This window comes from Lissotriton vulgaris, chromosome 2_1 (genome assembly GCF_964263255.1).
Source record: "Lissotriton vulgaris chromosome 2_1, aLisVul1.2, whole genome shotgun sequence".
NCBI lineage: Eukaryota > Metazoa > Chordata > Amphibia > Caudata > Salamandridae > Lissotriton > Lissotriton vulgaris.
In genome coordinates this window covers 1,283,239,611-1,283,252,718 of record NC_141687.1, presented here as the reverse complement: position 1 = coordinate 1,283,252,718, position 13,108 = coordinate 1,283,239,611, and the positions used below count along the sequence as shown (strand labels likewise).

Sequence of the window (13,108 nt, the reverse complement as noted above, 5' to 3'; positions counted from 1 at the left end):
CTCGTTCAGCTCCTCGGCATTAGCTCTGCTCCGCCGCCATCTTGCCGCCCTCGGGCCTCAGGGATTGTTAAACCCACTTCTGGGCTACGCTTGGACCTCCCTGCAGCACTGCTTCAATCGGACATCAGCCTCCTCGGATTCCGACGTTTGTTGGTCGAATTCCGCCACTTTTCAGGATCGTTTTCACGATTATTCTCGAGATCGGGTACGGAGCCTTTAGCTCACGCCGCCTCACTCATCGGCGCCTAAGCCACGCCCCCACGTGTTTTCTCCCATACCCTTCATTCCTTGGGTACTGAGGAAGATTCGCCAAGACCGGGCCCAAGTCATATTGGTCGCCCCGGATTGGCCAAGAAGGGTGTGATACACAGATCTTCTCCACCTCTCCTCGTGCCCGCCGCTCCGTCTCCCTCTCAGGGCAGATCTCCTCTCTCAGATGGAGGGGCAGGTTCTACAACCCCTCCTCCAGACCTTACACTTTCATGCCTGGAGATTGAACGGGGCAACCTGAATTCCTTTTCTCTCTCCCACCTGATGTGGTGGATGTCATTCAATCGGTCAGGCGTGACTCCACCAAATCTATCTATTCATACAGATGGTCTAAATTTGTCACTTGGTGTGGAGAGAAATCTGTTGACCCATTGAAGGCTTGTTTATCTGATGTACTACAATTTGCTCTTTCTTTGGCGCTGCAAGGGTTTGCTGTTGACACTGTCAAAGGTTATCTTTCGGCTTTGTCGGCATTTCTTTGTTTGCCGGATCAGCCGTCATTGTTCAAATCTCCTGTGGTTTCAAGATTTTTGAAGGGCCTTACAAATACATTTCCTCCTACTCCCTTTATTGTGCCTCAATGGGACTTAAATCTGGTGCTTTCTTTCCTGTTGGGTTCTCCTTTCGAACCTTTGCACAAATGTCCCTTGAGACTTTTGTCTTTTAAGACTGTCGTCCTGGTTGCTATTACCTCGGCAAGGAGGGTAAGTGCGCTTCAAGCTCTAGTTCGAAGCCCCCATTCTTGAACATTCATGCTGAACGAATGGTTCTTAGGACCAGGCCTGCTTTTCTGCCTAAGGTGGTAACTCCCTTCCATCTAGGACAGTCTATTACCCTTCCTACCTTCTATTCTCCCCCTCACCCTTCCAAGGAGGAGGAGAGACTTCATCGCCTGGACCCTAAGAGGGCGGTGAGCTTCTACCTGGACAGAACCAGAGAATTCAGGGTGGATGACCAGCTCCTTCTTGGATTTGCTGGCTGCAAGACAGGAAAAGCTGTGCACAAGCGCACACTTTCAAGATGGATCATACTATGCATCAAGATCTGCTACTCCCTGGCGGGTAAGGAACATCCAGAGAGTATATGGGCTCATTCTACTAGAGCAAAGTCTTCAACATCTGCTTTGTCTAGGGGTGTGCCTGTAGAGGACATTTATAGAACGGCAACTTGGGCCTCCCTCCACACTTTCGCGAAGCATTACTGCTTGGATTCCAAGGTGAGGAGGGACGTCCACTTTGCGCGTTCTGTCCTCCAGGATTTTCTGGTATAGGAGAGTGGACACCCTCCTCCGGGAATGGGGACTGCCGTGGGACTCTATTCACAAGGTGAGGAAGCCACTAGCAGATGTATCTATCAGAAGAACAAGTTACTTACCTTCTGTATCGCTTTTTCTGGTAGATACAGTATCTGCCTGTGGATTCCTCACATGCCCACCCGTCTCCCCGTTGTCCACTCTTCTATTCCTTCGATAATGGCAATGTTTTATTGTATATATGTTATTCTCAAAAGTAGTGTTTTATTCTCCTTGAATTACTGCATTGTCTTTACACTGTGTGTGTTATCTTGACTATTGTATACTGTATATATATATCTACTGTTGTCGGTCCGTCCGTGTGCCTCAAAGCACGGAAAAAAGGGCGGAACTGATGTCATCACGCCGGCGTGGGCCTATTATGGTGTCTGTGACGTCAGCGGAGTCGCGCGCGATGCCATGCCTCTGTCGGCGCGAAGCTACAAAAGAATTTCCGATGTTGCTGACGCAAGGGGATATTCACAAGGTGAGGAATCCACAGGCAGATACTGTATCTACCAGAAAAAGCGTTACCAAAGGTAAGTAACTTGTTCTTCAGGCCCTTTCCATTGTCGCATTGAATACAGGACATTCTAGCTATGATCCTGACATTTTAGCCTCGGTCCTGGATCTCAGTGAGAGCAGTTCTGAAAGTTCTTGGCCTGTTGACCAATGTCTCCTACTCTCCCACCTACCACATAACATATGCGGTCTCTGCAGTGGGATCAGAGGTCTCAGTTGGCCTAATACGAAGCGAAAGTAGAGGAAATAATTCGTTGCAGAGGAGACTACACAAAATCTGTAGTGGGGGCTGATTGACCGCAACCTGATCAGCAGGTGACCCTGAGGAAATATAAATTTTATGGTCAAGTTGTGTTCCCTATCGTGTACCCCACCGTCTCTATGTACTAGCTTAAAGTGCATGTAACTTCCCTCCTGTGCCAGCTATGAAGACGCAAATACATTTGCGTCCAACGATAACATGTCTTCTTTCAGACCCACCCTGAATGGGTTGAATAGTCCGTTCCTAAGTATGCTATGCCAACGTCTTTTTGTAGTGTACTTTACACGTTTTTCAGCTCTGGCAAAGTAGGCCCTGAATTTCTGCCATCGAGCCTTTTTCTGGCTTCTGACTCTGAAAGCCTCAGCCCAGGCTGTCTCTGTACCCGTGAACTCTGACTTACTTCCAGCGCGGCCCACCGCGCTTAGCTCAGCCTGCTGCCTGCCAAGACTGACTACAACCTTCGAATTATCTGTTCTGCTCCTCGAAAATACATTCCTGCCTACTAGTTTAAGTAAACATTCCCCCAGCTGCAGAGCAGAAGGGCCGGCCTCACTGTCTCCGTGCAAGTAATTCATAGCCTCTGTTACCATGCTCCCATGGAAGGCCCATGCCCCCACGCTTCTCATGCAGACACTTAGGCGCTTATACACGCACTCACAGTCAGTATAGAATAGCTTCTGCCCCAGAGACCTTTTCCGTTCAGATAATATGGTTCCCAAACATCAGATATCAGATATGATAGAAGTACGAGTTGATCTGACATGCCAGACTTCTGTCTCTTTCCGCTAGTGCAAATGTCAAGTCCCCTGCACCCTCCAGTTTCACGTCAATCACACGTCATGCAGCTGCGCGCGCATCCAAGCCTCCGATTTCTGCTGACATTGCAACATTTCTGTTTTGTGCCACCCACTTATGACACCTACCTGTGACGTTTCTAGCACACACCTCTAGTTCACGCCTAGTTCACGCCTTCTGATTACGTACTCCTAACACGTGGATGCTGTTATCTTGTCTTCTCTCAGCTGTTACGCCTACTATATTGGTTTCTATGATGTGCTTTAAGTATATAAGCTATGTATTGTCAATAAAATATGGCTCTATCCCTTCCTGAACCCCTTGTGGTTGCAGGAACATGATATCCAGTTCCGGAACGATTCCTTTTTAAGGAATAAAACCCCTAAGAACTCTAACACCACGGACTCTGTTTTTTTCTTTCCGATTGAGTTATTATTGATTAAGTACTTACCTGCATAGAAATTAAGACGGTAAATTAAATATTTACGACAACCCCCCTCCCTTCCTCACCCCGAGCAGACTGTGCTGACATTTGCTTCACTGCTGGGTTGGGGAGACCATCTAGAAATGGTAGAGATGAGAGGTTATCCCAGGCGCAAACGTTACTCTACTTAAATCTATTGTAGCTGCAGACCATTTTGCAGGCATTGAAAGTCTTCCTGCCATCCATAAAGGGAAGGCTGGTGCAGGTTCTCACAAACAACACGACCTCCATGTGGTATTGCTACAAGCAGGGCGGAGTGAGGTCCTGTTTCAAAAGACTCTGCATCTCTGGATTTTGCTGTAGCAGTAGGGCATCTTCCTTATAGATAACTTCCTGGCAGGATTTCCAGGGACAAGCTCAGAATGCGATGCCTTGTGGTTCATGAATGACAGTTGCACCCTGATGTGGCACAGGGCATCTTCCAAGAGGCGGGAGATCGCTGGCTGGATCTTCTCGCCACCGAGAATGTACAGTGTCTAAACTTATACATGTTGGAATTCCCGAGAATGCTTTCGGGGAAACTCGTAGACTTAAACAGAGCATTGGAGGGACTCATGAGCGCATTCATGCACTCTGTCTCTCATGAGTTCTAAAGGAGCTCAGGAATATTTGGGCCCAAGTCATACTTGTGGCTCCAGATTAGGCCGGGGGAGTGTGGTACACAGAACGTCTGGGTATTAGCATCTCTCCTCCGATCACACTTCTGCTTACAGAAGATCTTCTGTCAAAGAAGCAATGCAGGGTTCTGCACCCGAACCTGCGTAATCTACACCTCCTTGCATGGAGAATAATAAGCGGTAGTTGACTGCATTTAATTTACCACCTGAGGTTGCTTTGTGTTCTGCGTCCGAGGTCACAGGAAGAGACAAGCAAGAAACTGACGTCGACACTCCAGAGTGGCTGCTTATATGTGGCTTCACTCAGTCACTTCTATCCTGGGACGAAGTCCATGCAAAGTGCACGGCGCAACCTAGCGACATGCAGAAGCACTGGTATGAAAACTTGTGGAATCAGTCTAGCACTTGTAAGATATTCTAAAGGAGAGGATTCTGTGGTTAGATAGAGTATCCACCAGAAAGAGTCTTCCAGAAGGTAATTACCTTGTATGAATGCAGCTCTCTATGCTGAGCCTTGGGGATGGCTTGTCCAAAGACGGCAAATTGTGTCATTGTCCTTTAAAGTCTGTTTTGTCTTTGAGCCAGTAGTGTTGAAGTTTAGGCATAATTGGTGTGTGAACCTCTTGTTTAGAAAAATTCCTTTTTCTATTATTGTTTGTGTTGTGGCGATACTCAAGTGATGACGCTAGGTGAAAGGTACAGCAAAAAATAAGCATGACAGTTGTCTTGTAGGTGGCCATCACACACCTCTACATCTTTCAGACCAGCGAAAACATTTTTGACCAAACTAAGCTTGGAAGAGCTTATACAATAGAACCTTTGTTGCACTCCTCAGCAGATAAGGCGGGTGACGGAATCACCTTGACTCCGTAAAGATCATAGGTGCAGTCACACAACTCTTACTCTTATTACAAACCTCCAAGATGGCTTTTCTTTTACAGGAAGCAGCTGTGGCCCACCTTCGCAGCCTTGACCTGGAAGAGACCAAGAAGCAGCAGCGCCGTCTTCAGGAGTCTGTAAGGCAGCTGCGCAATACTCTGGAAGAGCTGCAGGACCAAAAGGCTGAGCTTGAGGCCCAGGTGGAGCTCCTGCAGAACCGAAGCCAAAGGCTGCAGAAGCGAATCAGGTAAGTGGGTGTGCTGGGGTCAATATTAACCTAGTTGAATCTCCTGTGGATCTGGTGCATTTTGGGTTAGAAGAGTAGACCTGCTGGGCTCTATGACTAGCTCCCCCAGAGCTTATACAAAAGGGTGTTTAAGCAGGTTTGGTTCAGTAGGTGTTTTGTGGACAATTGGACCAGTGCTGAAGTCAGTGGATGTAGAAACCAGTTGACTGATTTGGCCTACCTGAGCTTAAAGGGATCTTTCGCCCTGGAGCAACAGGGTGTGGAAGTGGGTTGGGAGAGTAAGGTTGCAGGGGTGTTTGAAGCTAAGATTGCAGCCTTACAGAGCCAGAGAATTCAAAAGCGGTGCTGGTAAACAGCAGAGCTGGACTGTTTTGTAAGCGCAGGTGGGCTCAGTGCAAAGCTTCTTCTCCTAATGGTGGGGATGCATTACGCAGGTGCACATAACATATGATATCACTGAGCCTCAAAAAGAACATGTATAAGACACAGAAGGACTGCACTGTCATGCTTTTCGAAAAACAGGAGTCATCACTAAACAATACTCTGAACAGAAAAATACCTAGATAGCACATTTACACAGTTGCCATTGCAATGCAGCATTGTCTTTAGACACTGTTCAATATTACAAGGCATGCAAGGCTAGTTTTGAAGATAGGACAACGAAAGACAATTTGGACTAGCTTGTGAGTCAGAGTGAACCCTACCAGCCAAATTGGGCTCAAGGCGTCTTAAGTTTTGTCTTAAACACATTCCAGCTGGTATGATGGCTGATGTTTAGACAACCCGTGGTCCCCCGTTTTACCATGTTTTAACCCTTGCGCTGTCATACTACTTTTTTAAATATCTGGTCCTGGGGTCTTTGCAGACTGTTAGATTTTAATGCTTTCCTGCAGGTAAAATGGGACTAGATGTTGCCTACGTTTACGAACAGAACATGAGATTTAATAATATACTCTAACTTCCATTGAAAGAATTATAAAGAGTATTGCTGCCCCTGAAAGACGATCTCACTTACAAAGATATATTCACAACTTTCCCATATGCTCACACTATCTGTCCAAATATTTTTGATCGATCCTAGATGTAGGGCACCCTCTAGTCAATCGGAGACTTGGTGGTTCGGATTAAAATGGCTATGCGATTGTGTTAAAGCTTAGTACTGACTTTAGTCGCTACTTTAAGATGGAACTTTATAGTTTTCCCTGAAGCATCAATGTAAATACTCCTAGATATGGTGTTATTAAGAAAGGAGTCTAGATTTTTCTATTTTCGATTTTGATATGGCAAAGACCAAACAGATTGATAGCTAGCCACCAAGCTGCTGGTCAGAGGAATATCCTAGATTTGTATGTAACTGTACTCCTAAACTTCCAAGAGCACTCTGACACATATTAGAAAATGTTTGTTACCTTTGACTTATGGTTTGTAGCTTATGTGGCTGTAGATAAGGATGCTCTCCATACGCCTGCCATGTAATGCTGCCTCTTACTGTAAGGATTCAATTGTTGAGATGATGACTTTATGTATTGCAATAGTGCTTCATGGGAGATTGCACGTGCACCCACTGCAAAAGTTCCTCCTGGAGAGTAATGGATGTGGGTTTGAGACAATTCAGCTATTACCCGGGGGGCCTCACTCGTAGGGTGCAGAGTAACATCACCTGCTTGAACGGTCAGGATACCTGGACACAATATCAGATACTTGGAGCTCGTCACAATCCATCTAGCTGTCAGAGCTCTACAAAACAAAGATTATAAAGACAGACAACATGTTGGTCATGTATTACATTCATATGCTGGGGAGGGACCCATTCATCTCACCTGTCTACACTCCAAGGGATATGGCACTGGGCTATTTTCAATAATATACAGCTCTTAGGGTACCGTTAGCTGGGGATGGAAAGAGACTTTGTGGACCTTCTAAGCAGAGTGCAGCAACAAGTTTAGAAATGGAAGTGAAACCAGTAAGCTCTTCAAAGGTACTACATGCCAGCAAGGGACTCCCACTATTGTTCGGTTTGTAATCACCCAAAATGCCAAACCTTCGCATCCGGGTGCCCGCTCCCATAGTCTGTGCACTATGGATGAATAAGTCCCAAGATATTTGTGATTTTCCTTCTCTCCATCTCATCTCTTACGTGAAAAATTAAGCATGTGTCTATACTCCTTACTCCTAGTGGCACTGATGTGGGCCAGGTGACCCTGGTTGAGATGTAGGTGAGCCCACAAGAGGAACTACCACTTAGGTCGACCGTGTAAGTCATCATCAGGGCCAGTTCTATCATCCAGGTCCCATGCTGGTCAATCTAGCTATCTGACACCTAAGGTTTTAGAGTTTGGCTACCCCGGACTCCTGGAGCAATATATGCAAATCCTGCCTGAGTCACGTTAACCCGCCCCACACGTGACTGGTGGGCTGCCAAGTGGAAACATTTGATCACTACTGCATGGCAGGCACATAGCCTCCATTAAAGTCCTTGAGCAGGAACTTATCTGCTGGCTTTAGCCGAAAGCAAGATTGGCATACACTTGCAGCATACATGCACATATCCCCTTGCTCATATCTGCACAACTTTGTTTGTCTCTGATGTCTGCTCTTAATTTGAGGGCCTTCCTCCCTATTCGTGTGTTTTGTCCTTCCCAGAGCATTTGGGTCTGGCAGTCTTCTGACTGCATGAGTTGCATCCGTCAGTGGCACACTTGGAGGGAATTATTTTATTTGCAGTTGATCACTCTATGGGAGGGCATATGTATCCTTTCTCTCTCACTCCTTTTCCAAGATTGCCAACCATGTGTCTCGATGAATATGTTTGCATGCCAGTGCCAACAAGCATTGGTAGGGCCCATAGCGCAGCCATTTTAAAGCAGAGACCTATTGGCTTTAACACTACCAGTCTTCTCCATCATTTTGTCTTTAATAGAAGCACAAACTAAAATCACAGTAGCAAGCAGTATCACAGGTTCGTACATCCATATTGTGGATGGTGGGATAAGAATAAGAGAACTCGCCTTATATGAAAATATGAGGGAGAACTGTCACTGATTTCAAGCAGGAGTGCTGCATGAAGGTGTGTCAAGTTTTCTTTTTCTTTCTTTCATGTTTCCATTACCAGTCCCAGAGTTGATAGAAAGTTGTAAGTACAATTGATTGAGGCAAAAGTCAGTGGATTATTTCAGTATATATTTTGTGTTTTGTTCAGTGTGGCCTTCTATTTTGAGAATTGCAAACGGGATGCTTAATTTTTAAATGCCTCTTTCCCTGACTGTTCCTGCTGTTGTAAGGCTCACAGTAATTCTTTTTAGCATAAGAAGTATTTGGCGCTAGCCTGGTGTTCTGTTCTATGGCCCAATGCCTTAGACAGTGAACTTCCATTGATAGTACAACCATTATCAGTGTTCTGTTGTCAGGGGCTTCCCTTATTGTAGTTTCCAACTATTCAACGCAGACAGGAGTGGCAAAATAAGCCACCTGTGGAGCAACCCACTTTGTTGTCTGATTGCGTCCGACCTTGCTCTATTTACCATTACTCTTGGGCCTTTGGATCTCTGTAAACAATAAAGACGTAAAAACAAAATCTCTTCCGGAATCCAAGTCTTTGTAGTGTGGACTTCAAAAAAAGCTCCAGCTGACTTGGTTGAACTCTTTTTGATTAAAAGTTTAACCAATATTTCAGGGATTTCATTTCGTATTTGCCTTCTCTTTGAGGTGCAAGTTCCCCTGGATATTGTTGTGCGTTTGAAGGCCTCTGCTAAATTTGGATTGATGAAACTCCATCCGTCCTGGCATATATTTAGCTAGCATATTGGCCAATGTCTTTGCAAAGATTTTGACATCTAAATTCAGTAATATGATTGCCATGTATGTTTTGCAGTCCTAAGTATCCTTTCCTTGTTTAGGGATTGGGTTTGCTTTTCTCATTTGGGTTTTACCCTGGTTTCCTCTTTGAAAGAATTGAGGCGCTCCATCACTGGGGGGGATTAGTTCCTCCTCCAAGTTTATATATAAAACCTCTGTGAACCTATTGTGACTTTAAAATATATGTATATATTAAATAGAATGTATTAGTTTTGGGTGATATCATAAGGACTGAAGGCGTTTCAGCGTAATACATAGTGCCAGTGTTCCACGTCAAAATTTCTACAAGCAGAAATATAAACATTTATGGCGAATACGTTCCAGCTGAGACACGTACCTTGCGCATCAGAATTCAATAAAGTGAAGAAAGAAACATTGTTACAGGATCCATTCACTCAAGCAAAATGAAACATTAATTGTTGTAACCGTGCAGCATTATTGACTCGGACCAAGCCACTGTCTATAGACTGACCCAGAAAACTTTTAAAAAACGTTCCTCGCCCCCCCTCCCCACACCTTGCTGTCATGCTCTGTCCTAGCCAGTGGTGCAGGGCAGTTCCTCAATAAATGGCGGGTGGATGTCTGTGAGGCAGCCCTTCATATTCCAGGGTGTTCCTGCTGTATTTCAGCAATGTTAGGGTGTATTCAGTACTTCACATCGGCTCATCTCCGGAGGGTGCCAGTCCCTGTGGTTTCTTTAAATCGAATAACATAGCCGACCAAGCTCTTAGATTATCCTCAAGCTTATCATTCCCATGTCTCCTGCGCACCCCTTCTGCAACTGCCCACTCAGAGACTTCTTTCGATCATGCCACATATATAGGGGGTGGCGGGCGAAGCTAGCCAATCGCTATATGGTGTTTCGGCAACCACAGGCCAAGGAGGACAAACTTTCTGCTCAATTTCTTTTTTGCAGGAGAATGGAGCAGGCATTGTAATACCTGGTGGATCGTAAGTGGCACTGCCAATCCCAAGGTCCTATTCAGAATCTGCAATATTGCCTGCCAATGAATGAGGAGAGAGGGGGGCAACACCACACCATATGTACGAAATCCACCATCTGGGCCTCCATTGCGGGAAGCAACCTATTGTGACCTTCTGCTGTCCCTAGTTGTGGTTTCAAATATCTGATTGCTTCCCTGACGTTTGTTTCTCTATCGGTCTATTGGAGTATTCCTTTTGGGTGTGTGCAAGTCAGGGCAGGTTACACCTTCACGAATATTCTTCGCTGTCTTTTTCCTTTCTCTTCCCCCACTATATCATTGATAAAAGTCCCAAATGGTCTCCAGTTTACCTTGCATCGACTTTTAGAAGTTCCCCAAAGGGCCATACATTTGTAGCTATTTTGTTTATTGCATTTAACTTTTAATTATAAGGCTAGTAATCAGTTTTGTTTTTCACAGAGAATTTTTGTTTTAGTTGTAGAGGGATGTTCTCTGCTGTAACAGTTTCTAGCATTGTCAGTTGTCCTTTCAGCCTGTTAAGCTTCCACGCTCTTCCGGACGTAGTTAGTGCCTTTTTAAGCATGTCTAATGTGCTCAGATCTTTACATAATTTTCTCTACTAGAGCTATCTTTCTTATGAACAGCTTCAGTGTGTCAAACTTCAGCTTTGGTGAAGGGTCTTTTATGTGCCATTGTATAAAGTAATTAATTGGATTGTGAAGTTATTGTGTGTTAGCAGGATTTCTAAGGTGATCATCTTTAGGCTTCCATCTCCTCTCTTCATTGGTCAGTGGCTCCATTAGACCATTCCACAATCATGTACCTGTGTTCTGGGAAAATCATTCCGCCCCATCTCAAATTTTTCCAATTTCTTGAATAGCCTCTGTGAAAAAGTAGTCTGATTTTGTGTAGGCTCAATGCGTGACTGAGAAAAAGGAATAATCACTCTTCTGTCCTTGTGTGTACCTCCACACATCTATTAATAGCAGGTCTACTAGTAGGTTCTTCAGTTTTTTACTAGCTACTTTATATATTTGGCATTGCGGATTGTTTCTCTTAGTTCACCCCTCCATACTAAATAACATTTGCCTCCTACTGTCACTTCTCCTTTCGGAAAATTGGCCATTGTTTGTAATAGTTTTTTGTTTATAGTACTGGCCTTTGTTTGGTGCATACATGGTAAGAATTCTCATCCTCACTGTTTTTGCTATATAAAATCAATAAATATCTTTATTTAATTCCTTTTTTCGTCAGTATTTATTAACCGGCATAATCAAGAACCACAATAGTTGTGACATGAATTCATAAGATGTAGAGTACTTCCAATTGCTTCACCCCTCCTAGCCTGCACACAGCAACTGATATTGAACCCAACCCACATAAATAGTAATGGCGGGTACAATTGTAGACCACCATCACAAAAGGACAAGGAAAATCTTTGCAACTTGATGCGCTTTGACAATGCACCTCTATGTTCAGTGCTAGGTAGAAGTTTGATGTCTGGTATAATGCTTTTCATTCCAACCTTTTGCAAGCCAAACTTTCTGATGCGTTGTGTTGTTGGCAAAGCCTTGCGATTGGCACAGGTTTTGGATGTGAACGCCTTTTGAGCTTAAGTACAGTTGCTCGCTGCAACTACTGATGCTCAAAACAGTCTTCCTAATTGCCAAAGCATGTGTGCTGTATGAGTGAACTTCAGGCACTCTCAGTGCAACCATCATACACCACCACCTTTTTGAACAAGCTCTGAGGACCTGGGCACTCATTTTGCGATGAGCTATCACACCTTTAAATGTTAGCCATTCCATCACTCTCCAAGTGTTTTGCGGTACATTTCCTCCTTCAAAGGAGGGGGCGAAACTTCATCAATTCGGTTAGAAGAGCTTTTAGATTGACCATTTGAGAGACCATCTCTTTACCAACTCTTTGTAAGATTTTCCTGGAGCAAAGAAATGGAAGTGGTGCAGAAAATTACATTGTCTAGATGATAGTCCCCTGCAATAAAATGTGGCCAAGAAGCAACCCCTAAAGGCCTGCATGCCCCTTCCACCAGGTGCAAAGTTGCATTGACTGCATTAGTAAGGGCGAGTTCTGGACATCTGCCAGGCTGCAATGTGGGCATTGATGCACACATCCACTAAACACTACTGCCTTTGCAGCCTTAATTTGGTAACATATTCATCAATGGTTTCATTATCTTGTTGACAGGCTATGTTAAAATTGTATCTTTCAAAATCCACGTTTCTTTTTGGATCGAATCTTTCATTTAAACATTTCATAAGCTCTTTGTATGTGTTTTTATCTACATCCTGGAATGTAGCAATCAGATCCTCAACTTAATCACCTACCTCATGAAGTAGTAAATCCTTGCCTTGGTCATCAGTATATTTTGTACATGTTGATTTAAAAAATGCTCAGATTTCCTTCTCCGCTTTTCCCATCTCTGAGCAATAGCTTGTTGATCAGTTATGTCAAAGGGTATGTATGTATATATATATATATATATATATGTATATATATGTATATATATATTCACTGAAAAAACCCATAGGTTATAGACCATATATAGTTAGGAATTTGCATTTACAAAACCATGAAAATTCACTGAAAAAACCATTGGTAATAGACCATATATAGTTAGGGATTAGCATTTACAAAACCTTAATTTACTCGCACAAAACCATAGAAATTCGCATATATAGTTAGTTGCAATAACTATATATCGCGCACCCACAATCCACTGCTGATGATGTCACATATTACATCATTCATGACATGGTCAGTGACATCACTGATGACATCTCAAATGACATCACTGATGACATCTCAAATGACATCACTGATGACAACATCCAGTGACTGTATGTTTCTGTAAAGTTAAAATATGTCTTACATATTGAAGAATGAGTGGATGTATAAGTGTTTGGATGAAGGATTTAGTA

At 44.0% G+C, this 13,108-nt stretch overlaps 1 protein-coding gene across 5 annotated transcripts in view; it reads left to right on the top strand.

Annotated features, from left to right (window-relative positions):
• Nucleotides 1-13,108, top strand: part of CEP164 (centrosomal protein 164) — a 459,099-nt gene that overhangs the window by 384,058 nt on the left and 61,933 nt on the right. For all 5 annotated transcript variants that reach the window (XM_086957031.1, XM_086957028.1, XM_086957030.1 and 2 more), the window contains one exon: nucleotides 5,183-5,367. In XM_086957031.1, coding sequence (XP_086813157.1) covers nucleotides 5,183-5,367 — 185 coding nt within the window. The remainder of the gene's footprint in view (nucleotides 1-5,182; nucleotides 5,368-13,108) is intronic.